Source organism: Ambystoma mexicanum, chromosome 14 (genome assembly GCF_040938575.1).
Source record: "Ambystoma mexicanum isolate Mex_15411 chromosome 14, UKY_AmexF1_1, whole genome shotgun sequence".
In the NCBI taxonomy this organism is placed as follows: Eukaryota; Metazoa; Chordata; class Amphibia; order Caudata; family Ambystomatidae; genus Ambystoma; species Ambystoma mexicanum.
Genome location: NC_090940.1, coordinates 536,521,317 through 536,536,885, shown reverse-complemented (window position 1 = coordinate 536,536,885; position 15,569 = coordinate 536,521,317). Strand labels below are relative to the sequence as shown.

Below are 15,569 nucleotides of genomic sequence, written 5' to 3'. Positions count from 1 at the left end.
TCCATAAGGGTCTATTTCTTGCTCATCTTTTAAGAAAACCTATGACAGTCAGTTAAATAATATAACCACTGTCATAATTAGCATGCAAAGAAATTCAGCCTTTACCATGCAGGTAAATGGACCTAAAGTAAGTGGCAGGACGCCTCCCCACTTGTTTCAAGCAAAGGTTTAGGCCCGCTGTCCTATTTGACCTACATGACCAACATGAGAACTTGGGCTGTGACCAGGCTTTTAACCTTGTTCGAACCAGGTCCTACTGGCCTTGCTGGGCAGCCTAAATCAAAAACTATTGCCAACACTGCTCCAACTGCCTGGTCAGAAAAACACGAGCTCACCCTCCATTTACATGCACCATCTCCAGAGCTGTAGGCCATTGGAATTGGTTGGTACTGAAAGAGGACATCACATTCCCAAAGTAAGCCAACAGGAAATTCAACAATGGTGAGCCATCCGCTGCAAGCTTTCTCCACGCGTCCCTGTACATTTGAGCGGTCAAGAAGTGGAAGAATTAACTTGGCAGGTGAACAAACCTCTGCTTGCTAAACCAGATGGTCCATGGTCACTGGAATGAGCAGTGCACCGCCAGCTGTTCTTCGATCCAGGTATGAGAGAACTGTATTGACCTGTAAATGGCAAGTGTATAGGGCATTTGAAGCCAGGGGTGGGAGGTGGAGCATAGCCATTGGTGAGAACATTTAAAAGTTATACATGTTGTACTTAAATTAGCACACTTAATACTCGAAGTGTGCATCTGACCACATTCTGTCTGGAGAGTGTTACAGAACCAGAACATGTTGATCTACTGAATTCTGGGAAAGATGATCCCAAACAAAGAATAGTATTGCCCTTATGAAGTGTTGAGATGGATCTTAGTGGAACTCAGGATATTCTACTTGTAACTGACCTTTGCCTTCTACGCTGAGACCTTTCCCACAAAATATCAAAAGGCGGTGACTGTGGCAAAGACTCTGTGGGAGAAGTTCTTCGAAAAATATGGCTGGCCAGCATGAATCCAATCTGAGCAGAGCTCAGACTTTGAATCATGCCTAAGGCGTGGCCTGCCGGGCCTAGAGACAACATGGCCACCTGAGTGCCTCCAGAGATTAGGGGATGAAGGGCCCATTTTAGCCTTCAAATTACCTGCCACTCTACACCCTGCTTCGAGCGATCCTGTGCTGAGACCCCAGAGAGTAATGTGGCACAATTCTGAGAACTGGACATCGCCCCCAGCTATCCTAGCGGCCGTATTTACAGAGCAAGTACTGGCATGAATGAGCTGGTGCTCCATGGGAGCCCTATTCTGCAGTACCGAGACAAGTGACGTTTTGTTCTGGGTGACCCCCCCCCCGCGACTGCTGCAGGCCCCTTTCCAGTGAGTGCAGCCACATTTGGGGCGTTTTGTTTTGGCGCTTGCCCAGTGGCCTTGGCGGGAGAGCCCTACACACAATTCGCTGAGTGACCCACTGTTCTTGGAGTTTATGGCGGGGGCGACGGGGACTGCAGCAGGAGTACTAACGCGGCCGAGCCCTTACTCCTCGGTAGAAGAGATTGGGAGACTGGTGAATTCTCAAAGGTATGTGGCAGCTGGTGTGGGTGCCTGTGACTGGCTCTTTTGCCTCATTGCGGAAACCCCAAAACAAAAGAGGTGATGGCTGAAAGGTTTCAAATTAATCTTAACCTCTGGCATTGCTCTGGGCAGCCCTCCAGACCATTGTTCTTCACCTGCCAAGCCAATACAAAAGAGTTAAGACAAAGACCATATGCAAATCAGGCTTGGTCCCACGCCAAAAGGGGTAATGCAGCACAAGCTGCTTGGTCACATCCCTTCTGCACGAGGCCACAAGCATCCCAAAACATGTTTCGGCCTTGTTGGGCCTCATCAGTGAGGAGTAGCTGGGGTATCTAACTTGGACCCCTTTTGCAATGGCGCAGATGGGCTAAATACCGGTGGTCTGGAAGGTTGCCCATGCCAGTACCAGTGGTTCAGATTGATAAAAAAACTTTCACCCATCACTTTTTGGGTTATAGTTTGTCTCCCTATGTGAAAGAGGGTATGCCCAGACGTTCGTCCCTGGCTCACTGCTCCATAGGGAACTAAGCTGCACCTCACTGATGAGGTCCAACAAGGCTGAAATATGCCTGGGGTTGCTTGTGTTTCCATGCAGAGAGGTTCCTGGCCTAGCAGTTCGGGCTGGGCTGCTCCCATTGGTGGCAGTACCTGACTGATTTGCATATGGATGGGCCCCTTTTGCAATGGCGGCAATGGGCTAAATAACAGTGGTCTGGAAGGTTTCCCAGAGCTTTGCCAGTGGTTCAGGTTAATTCAAAACCTCCCACCCATCACTTTTTTGGTTATATCACTGCAGACACCCAGCTACCTGGCAGCCTGATGGATTTTGTGCTGAGGTAGGGCTTCTCCATCCCGAAGGGGTTCTCGTCAGGGGAAACAGGGCTTTGGCATCTGCTGGGCTCCCCTCCTGCTGTGCGCGTAGTGGGGACCTAGCCTCTCCAAATTCCCGGTGGTTGAATTTGTATTGCAGCATCGTCGTCCCAGTGCTTTCAGCCCTATCTAACAGAGGATTGATCCTGCGGCGGGTCCAAGAAGTTGTTAGTTAGCCCATCTGGAGAGATGGGTTTTCTCTGTGGCCCCCCACATGGCTGGACGTTCATCCCTGGTCAGTGCAGTCTCCCTCCCTTCATTGCCAGATCTGTGTAGCTCCTTCATTCTGAAAGTGACTGGTGACCACTCCCCTATTGTTTCCCTATAACATTTGCCATCGCTGGGTACTCACATTGCATGCAACGTGGCTATGCCAGACAAGGGAAATAAGCCTGCAGACATTGCTACACTCCTACATGCTCAGGATAAGCAAAAGAGGGTCATGGTCATGGTGGCTCAAGTCCATGAGGCAAAAGGTGCTGTGGAAACACCTAACTGGACCACAAAGTCGCACCTCCATCATTGGCTAATGGAAATTAAGTCAGAAATCCAAGGTAGTATTGCAGAGATATCGCATAAAGTAGCCTCCTTTGACAAGTGTGTAGAGGATTCTGAGAAGCACCTGGAGGAGGCTGAGATGACACTCTGTGAGCAGACGTATACAACTAGCAAATGGGCCCAGCGGATCTAAGACCTAGAAATATGAGTGGATATTCTTGAATCTAAGCAGGAGGATCCAGAAAATCGCTCCCCTGTAACAACGTGCAATTGCTGGTAGTCTCAGACCACGTCGAAAATTCTGACCTGGGGGACTACACAAAGGACCTCTTCAGCCACATTCTTGCCTTCCAGAATGAGGGAAGGCTAGGAGGAGTTGGCTAGGACCCATCGGGTCAGTCCCTCTGGTTTGGCTCAGCAAAGGTTTATTTCAGAAGTCCTTCACTTCTATTCACGAAAGGAGCGGATCATGGCGACATCCAAACACAGGTCCCCAAGATCAGCTTTATGGGGGCGATGGTCACGGTTTACTAAGAAGTGTCAGCAGTGACACTGGCCAAATGTAAAGCCCTAAACCCCATGACGGAATGGCTGCATGAGAGGAAGATTCACTACAGATGGCACTTCCTAGCGGCACTACTGTTCACCCACTCGGACCACAATTAGGTGATTAAGTAAATGAAGGAGGCTGAGCAATTGCTATCGCTGGAGAATTATGAATCATCGTCCCTCGCAGAACAATCGCACCACTCATCTGGGTGCAGCGCCTTCAGGGTTGGTCCGTGGAGGAAGATTGGAAGAGGTTGTGAACCAAGAAACCTCCCATGGAGTCAGAAGGATCCAAGCTGCTCCAAATTACGAATTGAGCATAAATCTATGGTAGGCAATGTGATTCCCCGGGGTTGAAGAATTAATGGTTCAGGAGCATTGGCTGAGTCTCGGTTTGAATTTTGGGGCTAAAAGTTTTGATGTTCACTCCAGAGGAGTTATCAAGAATGGTCCTCTCTCTGCTTTCTTGGGTATTGCCTTAAGATTGTTGTACAGTTGTTTATAGTGTGGGTGTTGAAACCTAGAGGGGAAGGTGGTATTGTTTTGAGGAGAAAATTGTTGAGACAGACGGTTTGCAAGTAACAGATGCACATGGTTCCACATTGAACGAGGGTGATCTGAAAGGCATACAGTTGTTGAGGAAAATCTATGGCAGACCCCCTGATTCTGAGCCTGAAGATTCCCTTTACATACTAACCTTAAATGTCCAGGGCATGACTTCCATGGGTAAGAGGAAATCAGTGTTAGCAAAATTCTATGTCATGGCTGCGTCACTGGTCTTCCTTCAAGAGACTCACCTCCTAGGAGCAGACAAGGGTAGATTAACCCACAGGTGCTTCTCACAAGGCTCTTTGCATCAGGTGGGGAATAGAGGAGTAGAAAGTTTATATGCTTTATATGCGAGAACACCATCTTTTGTAACAGTTGGGATCCTGTGCTGTCCAAATGCGAGGTTTGTAGGTGTTATGGGGAACTTCATGGAATACAAATTAACTTTCATCTCGTTATACACTCCCAACGACAAACAATAGCTCTTCTTGGATGATTTCTTGCTAGGAGCTCAGGCCTTTGTCGAGGGTACAAAAATGGTGGAGGGAGACTACAATCTTATGCCTGACCATGATATTGATAAGACGCTCCCAGCCACACGTCTAGATTTCAGAATCGCGCTTGCCTTTGCGAAGATGCTCAGATAATTGGGTCTCATGAATATCTGGAGATTTTAAAATGGAACTGGTTGAGACTACACATACTTCTCATGTCCACAAAGGCTTCTCTAGAATGTACATGCACCTAGTGACCTCCTCTTTGGCCCACTGCATCTCAGACGTACATATTGAATCTAGGATTCTCTCTAATCATGTTCCAGTCACTCTTGGGCTTTCGGTAACTGGTCTGCACCCCCGGGCCAGAAACCCTGGAGATTATACAACCCAGTATTAAAGGTTAGGGTGGTATACCAGGAACTAAGGCACGGCATCATTACCTACTTTTAAATCAATCTAAGTGGAGATACTCCTATGGGGCGGCAATCATCCTGGGAGAGATGATGAAACTCACATACACCTACACAAAAACAAAAAAACAAGGGAAAAGACTTAGAGCCGACTTAAAGGGTGAGTTTTGCATTAGGAAGGAGGTGCACAAGTCCTCGGGTTCATTGAAAGCAATGCATCAGCTTAGAATTGCTAGAGCTCAGCTTGAGGCCCACCTGGTAGAGAGAAACACACAGGCAATCTTGAAAACCAAACAATGCTACTAAGCTAGGGGAACAATGCGAATATACATCCAGTGTACAAAATGGCTAAGTGTAAAACCCAGGATAACATCGTGGCTCTGAAAGATGGGTTGGGTTTGGTACGATATGATGAGGAAAATAAATAAGTTCTCGTACACCATTATTACTCCACAATGATGTCAGTCTCATCTGTAAATCCCAAAGCTCTGTCGGACTATCTGGGGTCAGCAACCAGTTTTGGCCTCCCTCAGTCCCTCAGGAGGTCAATTCAATTGCCAATATGGGAAGAGGAAGTTCTGACAGCCATCAATTCACTCAACAATTCTACCCAATGCCTGGACGGCTTCACCTCACAGATTTATAAAAAAAATGTTGGGCCCTATTCTTTCCCCAGCTCACAAGGCTGTTCAATACTTTTCCCATAATGGGGAGTATCACTCCGGTTACATGTCTTTTCATCGAAAGGTGTACATCGATGTGATGTTACATCGAATATTTTTTTGTGAAAGATGTTTCAACAAATTGCCATACATAAAGTGGAAAGTATTTATACATCAAAACCCTTCCATCGAATAGAGTTTCCTTATATAAACACTTTACATTTTTTTTTAATGGAAAGTCGCTGAAACATGCATAACGTTATAACGTTACAGGGAGCTGTCCAGGACTGAAGTCGAGAGCACAAAGTAACAATCTAATCCAGCACTGGACAGCTCCCTCTAACTTGTGTAGTGTCAGCGAGTGCATTTGACACTTATTTTATTTTTTAATGGGGGGTCCCCAACAACTCCCCAGTCCTGAAATTGCTTGGTAATACTACATAAGTCAGAGGGAGCTGCCCAGTGCTGAAATTGATTCAATACAGTTACAATGTATTTCAGCACTGTACAGCTCCCTCTAACTTGTGTAGTGTTTATTTTCATTAGGGGGTCGCCCCCCAAAACCCCTGTTTTCAAAATGGAACCCTTTATCCCAGCCAAACATCCATAAATCTAATTTCGAGAAAAAAATGTTCTTTGAAAGGATGTAAATATCTTTCAATGAACATGTTTCGATTAAACATCAGTAGATGAAAATACTGTATACCTATCACTCCATCTATGCAGGAGTCTGTGACCATTTCTAATTACTGACCTATTTGAATAACCTCCAAGTTTCCTAGCCAATAGTCGACCACCAACTTCACCATTCTGCCAAAATGCTTGCCTGGTATAAAATAAACCTTTCTGCATTTGCTGATCAATCTTTTCGTTTAACAAATCCTCCAGCCTACCCAACTCTAGTTTATCCTTATCTTCCTTTGAAATTACATAACGTATTGCATATTGTATCATTTTAATATTAGGTGTGTTGCGTTTTTTCATTCAGTCAGCTCTTTATTTGTAAGTCCTTATGTATAGAACTAATGCTGCTACCTTTTTTTGAAAGTGTTACTGTCCAGGTGGCCGCCCACCACCATGTCCACTTGGAGTGTCCCTTTGGTTATGTTATCCAGTGTAGCCTTTTCACTGGAGACCTTCTGGGAAGACTCTGCCAGCCAGTGTTTTGCTTTGAGACCTGCCTGAGGCCTGTCCCCCTGCTGCTACCAGGCCTGCCTGAGGCTATCCTCCATGCTGCTTGTATGGTGTCTTTCTGCTCTTTACCTTGACATTGCTGGGACCAATTCAGGTGTGGTGGCCCCTAGACTCCATTTGAGCACCCCAGCTACATGTTGGATCTCCATCCAGCTTCTACTTGTGAGTGTTTTCCAGTTCCCAATCCGCTCTTTGCAGCCCTGCTGAGTTGTCTGGTGTATTCTTTGCATTTTCTATTTTCTTCCATTTGCATATGCCTATGCTTTGAGTTGTGTGCTTTGCTAGACCATGATGCAGGAACCTCAAATGTGAAACAGTGGCACTGCGCTCCCTTCCCTTTTCTCACTGAATTTATGTATGCCCCTGTTTCTAATGTTCCTATACTGTTTGGGGTGTTTTAGACAGTTCCTCTCACGCTTGGGACTGTTAAGTCGGTATTTAATCCTTGTGTGACCCTCTCAAGTGCAAAGATGCTGTAAATATATTTACTCTGTTGCTTAATTGTTTTGTAAATCATTTCCTGGACTCATAATGCTCATTAGTATTCACTGCTCCTGCAAAGGATTGTGGGTCTGCTCAGTCCCAGTGGTTTTGAGAGGTGGGAGGCCAGTGCAGTAGTCATGTGAGTTGTGTATAGCATGTCATTTTGATGAAAATCCCAGTTTTACCCTACAAAAATTACATTATGTTGTTAATTAATCATTTATAACACGTGGAAACGGACCAGTGTTGTTCTGCTGTGTCCCTGAACTATCCTCCTGGCCCTTTGTAAAGCACCCTAGGTTTGTCAGTGCCTTGTAATCCTAGACCATTCATTGTATGATATAATTTGCTAAACAACTGAGAGCCAGTGAGCGTGTTTATCTCCTGGTTTGTTCAGAGAACAGAAACAGAGAACCCTGCTGGCACATGTACACTGGACGAGCTGTGTGGTTTGTAAAAAGGGGGCTTGGGGGATAAACTGTGTGTAAATAGGAATTCGATAGTCAATTTCAAGTCATACATTTCAAGCCATACTTTTTATTTTTGTTGTTTAAAGCACAAACCTAGCTCGAGAGCAGCAGAGCGCTGTATAGAGTGTTAATTTTGCATTCACTTTGATTTGCTTGGAATGTGTACTCTCACCAGCGTTGCTGTCATTCAGTCTTTCCACCCCCCTTTCCAGTCTGGCTTTACTAGGCTGGCCTTCCCCCATTTTGTCAAGAACTCAGGTAGGGGGATGAGGTCTCTCATTCATTGCTCCCCCCCTACTACGTTAGTGGAGCCATGCCATTATCATCCCCAAACTCTCTGACTGCCGTTGCATCTATGTTGGTCTAATATGAGTTATCACGTTCTTAGGAAATTTGTTCTTCATGGACCAATGGGACAATTAAAATGCTGATGTATGAATATCCTTAGCAGCCATACTGGGGAAAAAAACTTCAGGCTCATTTTCACATGCTAGGTATAGGTTCATGGAATTGAAAAGAAAGTAGCAATGCCAGGAGGCATGTGCCTTGATCATGTGCACTGATGAGAATGTTAACTTTCTCTTTCAGGGAGCAGCAGCGCCTGGACAGGCTAGATATTATGGAACTGTAAGTAAATGCAATTCTATATATTTCCACTGCACCCAATATTACATCCCCAAGCTTCTTGAATGTCATATAAGCCAAGTTACCCTGCTTGAAATAGTGCTTTGGAGCCTAATGGGTATCTGCCCTTACTACTGCATATGTAATCCAAGTCGTTATCCTTCTTGAAAGAGTGCTTTGGAGCCCAATGGGTATCTGTCCTCACTACTGCATATGTAAGCCAAGTTATCCTGCTTGAAAGAGTGCTTTGGAGCTTAATGGGTATCTGTCCTCACTACTGCATATGTAAGCCAGGTTATCCTGCTTGAAAGAGAGCTTCAGCGCCAAATGGGTATCTGTCCTCACTACTGCTTATGTAAGCCAGATTATCCTGCTTGAAAGAGTGCTTCGGAAGTCTAATGGGTATCTGTCCTCACTACTGCATATGTAAGCCAAGTTATCCTGCTTGAAAGAGTGCTTCGGAGTCTAATGGGTATCTGTCCTCACTACTGCATATGTAAGCCAGGTTATCCTGCTTGAAAGAGTGCTTCAGCGCCTAATGGGTATCTGTCCTCACTACTGCTTATGTAAGCCAGGTTATCCTGCTTGAAACAGTGCTTCGGGGTCTAATGGGTATCTGTCCTCACTACTGCATATGTAAGCCAAGTTATCCTGCTTGAAAGAGTGCTTCGGAGTCTAATGGGTATCTGTCCTCACTACTGCATATGTAAGCCAAGTTATCCTGCTTGAAAGAGTGCTTTGGAGCCTAATTGGTGTCAGGACCTGTCTTCTATCCAACGCAGGAGCTGCTGAGCCCCACAGTCCCACTAAGATGTAGCTCTCTCAACTGAACTAAAACAGCCGAGTTCGAGGCACCCCAGGGGGAAAGGGGAAGTGGAGAAATAACAAATTCAGACACTGGATCTTCTGTCTTCATCCGGTCTCTGCATAGAGGAGAAGTTTATATAGCTTTTAGTATAAACTTACTAAACTTACCAAACAAAATATTCAACAAACACCTTAGAAAAATTACCTTAGTACTCCTCTGCTTTTGCCTAGAGGATTTAAACTCTAGTGCTTAGTTGTGACCTCCTGATACTCTTTTTACTTAGTACCCAACACTAGAATACAGTGCTGAAATCTGAAGCCCAACTGAATGTCCCTTGAGAGTATAAGTGTGAAAACCTTAATTCGTTACAGGTGAATTGTTTTGTCAACTACCTTCAATCAAATTCTTTTGAGCCGTCTCAACAGAAAGAGTTCTCAGATTTGAGCACACCCAACTTCTTTTAGACACTGAGAAATTGTGTAGTGAACCTTCTTCTTGAGATTCAGATGTGCCCCTAAATCAGGAACTTCCTTGACATAGACTAAATGAAATCTTCAAAACACTTTACAATGTCTACTCCAACTTGAACTACTCCCTTAGAAAATGAGCAGCACAACTCAGGCGGCATTAGAAGTAAAGAACGTTACTTTCAGTAGACAATTGTAAACAAAATCTTAGTTCCCACTGAGGTGTGATGAAAGACTTATGTAAATAGTTGTTTTGTTTAGGAAAATTAAAGTCACTTGCTGTTGCACACAATGTCCTGTGCATGCACTGCTTCAGACTAACAAATAATTAAGTTCAGTCAATTTACAACCTGCTTGTGCTGACGCTGACATTTATTGCCGTGCACGGACGTAGAACACGAAACAGGGAACACTAACTTCAGTCTCTTCAAAGAGAATTGCGTGCAATCTGGTATCTGAAAAAACAACACATCGCAACAAAAACAAACACGCGCTTGCTTACCTTGTTTACAGAAAGGCGTCTGAAAAGAAACTCCCACTCTCACCTTTCAACCGCAAGGAGACGGTTCACTGGGGATTGGATCCCTCAGCTCAGAAGATTCTTGTGAAGCGTGACGCTGCTGCTGTCTTCATACAGGGACCGCACACGATGTAAAATCTACAAACGTAAGCAAAGTACGTTAGAGGAGGTTCACGTTCACGGCGCGGTCATCTCATTCAAACGCTGCACGTATTTCTCATTTCTTGCTTTCCCAAACCGACAGAGTAGTTAACCCCTGACAACCTGGAGCAAAGTCTGAGGCAGACAACAGTAACCTGAAATTAACTCTTGTGGATGAACAGCACAACATATTTTGAAACCCTTTAAAGGTACTTAGTTTCAATGACGGAAGTTGGAGGCTTTTCAACATTCCTTCTTTACTGTTCCGAGGTTCTTTTCTTAGAAGATTGAATCTTGACTTGTGATGAAGTGTCTTCTTAAAACAATAACTTCCTCAAGGAACCTAGGCCCCATAACTCAGGAGAGAACAAAAAACATGACCTACACTGAAGGTTTCAAAAATGAAAGGCAGTTTAGAATGTAGGAATCTGACCATTGTATTCCTGTCACCCAATCACGACTCCTGTTCCTTCTCGAACAAAATATACAAATGAATAGGTCCAGGGACACTATGCTCATAACCAACACTCCCAGAAAAACAGTTAACATCTGCGTGTGCAGAGAAAGAATCACTCTTCAGTATTTGTATTGTATAGATAAATCTCACTTATTTTTATATTAGCACTCTGAACCTGGAGGGTTCAAAAAGGACATCAACACTGTTTGTTAAACCAAATCAACAGAAAACAGAATACATATACCACACACCGAACCAAAACATATTCGGAACAGATTCCTAAAAATGTCTGTGTAACAAGGAACAAAAACAAATTAGGATTCGTCAAGACATTCACATACTGTTGTGTATAGATTCAGAAAAGAACATTATAAAAGCCTATAGAACAATTGTAAGGACACAAAAAGTCATTTTGCTTGTGTAGGCAGCATCGATGTGCTGTAGGGTTAAGGGAGTAGTGCGTCTACACCAGGTGTTTCAGCCGTTTTCGGTGAGCTAGATGTGCCTCATCTTTAACACGGCCTTCATCAGGACGGAATTCTGTGCTGGATGACGTCTAAATCTGCAGGGAAGGGAGACTATAGTGAGGGGGGTGTCAGAGCAAGAAATAAATCTAGCTGACTAAATCAGACTGTGTGAAAACGAAAAGCACACAGCTTACCTGTAGAATAATAAATATCACAGGCAGGTGCTAGGGATGCGTGTGCCGCATGGGCTCGTCTCTATGTACTCCTGTCGTACACAGAAGAACAAAGGCAAAGAAAGACAAAAACAGCCACTTTATCCTGCCTGAAAGAGTGCTTTGGTAGCCTAATGGGTATCTGTCCTCACTACTGCACATGTAAGCCAAGTTATCCTGCTTGAAAGAGTGCTTTGGAGCCCAATGGGTATCTGTCCTCACTGCTTCACGTGTAAGCCACGTTATCCTGCTTGAAAGAGTGCTTTGGAGCCCAATGGGTATCGTTCCTCACTACTGCACATGTAAGCCAAGTGATCCTGCTTGAAAGAGTGCTTTGGAGCCCAATGGGTATCTGTCCTCACTGCTTCACGTGTAAGCCAAGTGATCCTGCTTGAAAGTGTGCTTTGGAGCCAAATGGGTATCTGTCCTCAACACTGCAAATGGCATCTTCTCAACAATTGCATGTTTTTTCCACAGATTAGAAACTACGCACAGCGCGTCTACCTTTCACAGTCTTCATTTGCTTATGTATACCTATTAGGCACACTATTATTGCTTCTGCCCATGGATGGCATAGTCCTTCTATGCAGACTACATTACCTGTTGGTGCTGCTTCTGTAGAGAAAAGTCTGCCAAGCAGGCCCTTGTGTAAGAGGTAGAACCCAGATGCAGCCCTTTTAGAAGCTCCCAGCTCCATAATATGGATGAGAGCATTATAGCAATCCATACGAAGCTGCCTAAGTGTGGCGCAAAGAAGGTTCTGACTTGTGAAGACCCCCTAGCGGGCTAGAGAGAAATGAATCTGATCTCCTGTTTTAAGAGTCTCATTCATGGCAACAAGAATTCCCACAGAGGAGCATTGGCTAAACCCCTGTCCGCAGTATTAGGCTTCAACAATATTTCATTTAAACTTTTTCCCAGTTTGCGTATCTTATCTGACTGCATGTTCTGTAAAGGCTGTAATGCTTGCCTTTGCTTTACAAACCAGTACTTTCGTACTTGTATTATAAACAGTCGAGATGCCCTGCTAGTAAAAGGGATTGTACGAAGATATTAGCTCTGATATTTGCCACCTGCATGACACATGGTACTCCTCATTAGATTACACTGAGGAAATCGCCCCAGAAGCTAGGTTCTGCGGGGAGAAATCACACATCTCTGCAGTAGTAGACTCAAACCGCTTATAGATCTGTCTAGAGCAGACTCATTCAGTCTAACCCTTCGGTATATTGCTTATCCAAAGAAACATCTAAGAAGGTGCATGCATGTTTTAGGCAGGTCGCCCCGACAAAACAGCACTAAGGACTCACACGAATGGGGATGGGAAAGCAATTGGGGAAGGTTGTTCTGGCAGGAATGTAGATACATGAAATTAAGTGGGGCTATAAGCACGCCAAACGGTCTGATGAAACTGTCAAGTTGCGACGTGGCTGGGTTGTGTAATTAGCTATATGACCCTGACTGGATTTGATATTGCATTTATAACGTGCCTATACACAAGTGTTTCAAGGCGCGACACAGCAAGGGAGGGGGAACAGAGGGAAGACAGACAGCGATCCTACTAGGCCAAGTGTCATTCAGATTGTGCAAGTGCAGAGGAAGGAGGAGAAGTGCAGAGTGGGAGGGGGTGTGGGGACAGTACAGTACAAGGGGTAATAGAATAAATAAAACAATAAGAGAAGTAAGGCCAGCTGGTGGCAAGTGCAAGGATAAGTGCATACATCATGTGCCAAGTGCTGGTGGGGGACTGTAGGGATACAGAAACAGTCTCCAAGTGCCGGGGTTTCCAGGGAGGCAGTGCAGGTGTGTAACTGGCAGGGGAGGGACCTGGGGCCAATATCAGAGGTTGGCCAGGTTACCAGTACAGTTTCAGCCAGGAATTCAGCAGGGGAAAAGAGGAGAGAAAGCAGAAGCAAAGAGGAAGGTTTTGAGGTGCTTCCGGAACCGGAGATGGTTCTCCTCAAGTTTCAGGCAGGCAGGGTACATTGGCTAAAAGATTGTGGTGTGATTTGCCTGCAAGAGACTTGGCTAAAAGTTGATTCCCAGCTTGGTGTGATTTTGCATTTTTCTCTTGTGCAGTGGTCCACAATGTGATAGGCCGAACAGGGAAGGACACTGTAATTTTAGTACACAGAACCCTTCATTGGCGACCTGCCCTAATTATGAGCGCTTTTGATCAAGCAATAGAAATCTCCCTTTCACCAAGGGATGGTGATGAGTACATGCTCATTATTATTAATTTGTAGCTGCACCCAAAAGTGAGTGCTACACACTTTTTTGCAACCAATGGTTGGCTGGCAAAACGTATTGCATCTAGCTGTAATGATAGCATTATTTTTATGGGCGATTTTAATGTCAAGTTGGTTCGGAATATGGAATAGGATAGGGATAGGAAACACTTGGAAGTAGCATGAAGTATCTCAAAGAGGAATCAGGGCTTGCCGGTAGGGGATTCTCATGAGTGCATGTTAAATTCCTTTTTGCAACAATTCTCCCTGGTCGAACTGAATGGGAGATGTGCACGGGATAACCCTCCCAAGGCAAACTTTAATTCTGATGATAAAGTATCCTTAATAGATTATTGTCTGATAGACTGCTTTTCTTACCCGCAGGTGAGTGACTTGTATGATAGGCCAGAAAGTGACCATAATCTCATTGTTCTTCCTTGGAAGCTGGAGCTAGTAAATTCCAGCACTTCTGTGCAGAGGGAACATTATCCTAACCAACCCTGCTCCATGAGATTGGCTAAGAATATGCTAGCCGTAGTATTGGAGGAGGTAGAGGTTCGTAAATGGGGTTCATTTATCCATTCTATGCCAGAAGGGTCTAATGTAATAATTTCAGTTTATGGGTAAATTGTTTCACTAATCTCCAGCGTGCACTTCAAGGGGTCAAGTTATATGAAATTGGATTGTGGGCAAAAAAGCAACAAAATGCTTCCTGGTACAACGGGGAGTGACTGGTTAGCAAAACGTGAATTATGTGTTATCACTAAAAATAAAAGTACAACTGCTGGTAATTTAAATAATTTAAAACAAATATATGAAAAACTATTAAAGGAAAAGAAAAAAGTGTATATTGATTTGCAATGGGACCTGTTGGACAAGATGATCAAAGAAAATAATGTAAAAAGGTTTTTGGGGTTTTAGGGGCCGAGTGTTTGAAAATAGGAAAAGTGTCGAAGGTAGTCTGATCTCGGCAACAGAGTGGGCGTCTCATTAGAAGCAGATTTTGTTTAATGTGGATGAAGAGGCACCTTTGCTTATATGGAAGTCAAGGTTCTCCTCTAGCAGAGGTGCCTTTACGTTACAGGAGGTAACAAGGGCAATTTCTGGCAGCAAATTTGGTGAAGCTCCTGACCCGGACGGCATAAGGTCGGACATATACAACTAGTTCCCGGGATGGTGGGCCCCAATCTAGTTGAACTTATTTAATGGGATTGCCAAGACCCAGGTTCTATTGCCTTCATGGAACAAGAGCATAATTATACTTGTTTTAAAGAAGGGGTCGTCTGATGATCCACATCGAACCGTCCAATATCATTGCTGGATGGTGCCTCTAAGATGTTTGCCTGCTGTCTGTATGTAAGGCTTGAGGAGTGGGCTCTGAATAATGATATCCTGCCTATCTATCATGCTGGCTATAGGAAGGTCTTTAGGACGATTGATAATTGTTTTGTTCTTAAAACAGTCTTTGAAAAGTATGTTTCAATTAGATGGGGTTGCGGCTACCCTGCATTTGTGGATCGGGCAAAGGCCTTTGAATCTGTGGATTGGAGTGGAGTACACTCTACAAACAGGGGGTCCTTATAGCCCTATTGCAGATTATAATTTTTCTTTATTCTGAACTGTCAGATCTGTGAGATCTAGAAGGTGGCCTGTGGTGGTTCATAGAATGAGAGGATGTTTTTCATCAAGGAAAAGTGTCCGGTGTTAGAGGGAACTTTATTTCATTTTTATCTCCTTTATCCACCATGTTAAGAATGACAGGTTTCCCAAGCTAAGATGGTGGGGTAGAGGGTTGATTTGATTGGTTGAGCAAACAATAGCCTGAAGGGCTTTGCTTGAACTCAGGGTTCTATAACTGCCTTTCATCCATAGAAATGTCTTGACAGGTTGTGT

The 15,569-nt window shown here is 44.4% G+C and overlaps 1 protein-coding gene across 1 annotated transcript in view; it reads left to right on the top strand.

The window, feature by feature from the left end:
- The window catches only part of LOC138527211 (retinitis pigmentosa 1-like 1 protein), an 823,506-nt gene that overhangs the window by 760,578 nt on the left and 47,359 nt on the right, over positions 1–15,569 (top strand). Inside the window, exon 13 of the mRNA XM_069638329.1 lies at positions 8,341–8,379. Within this exon, the coding sequence (XP_069494430.1) occupies positions 8,341–8,379 (39 nt within the window). The remainder of the gene's footprint in view (positions 1–8,340; positions 8,380–15,569) is intronic.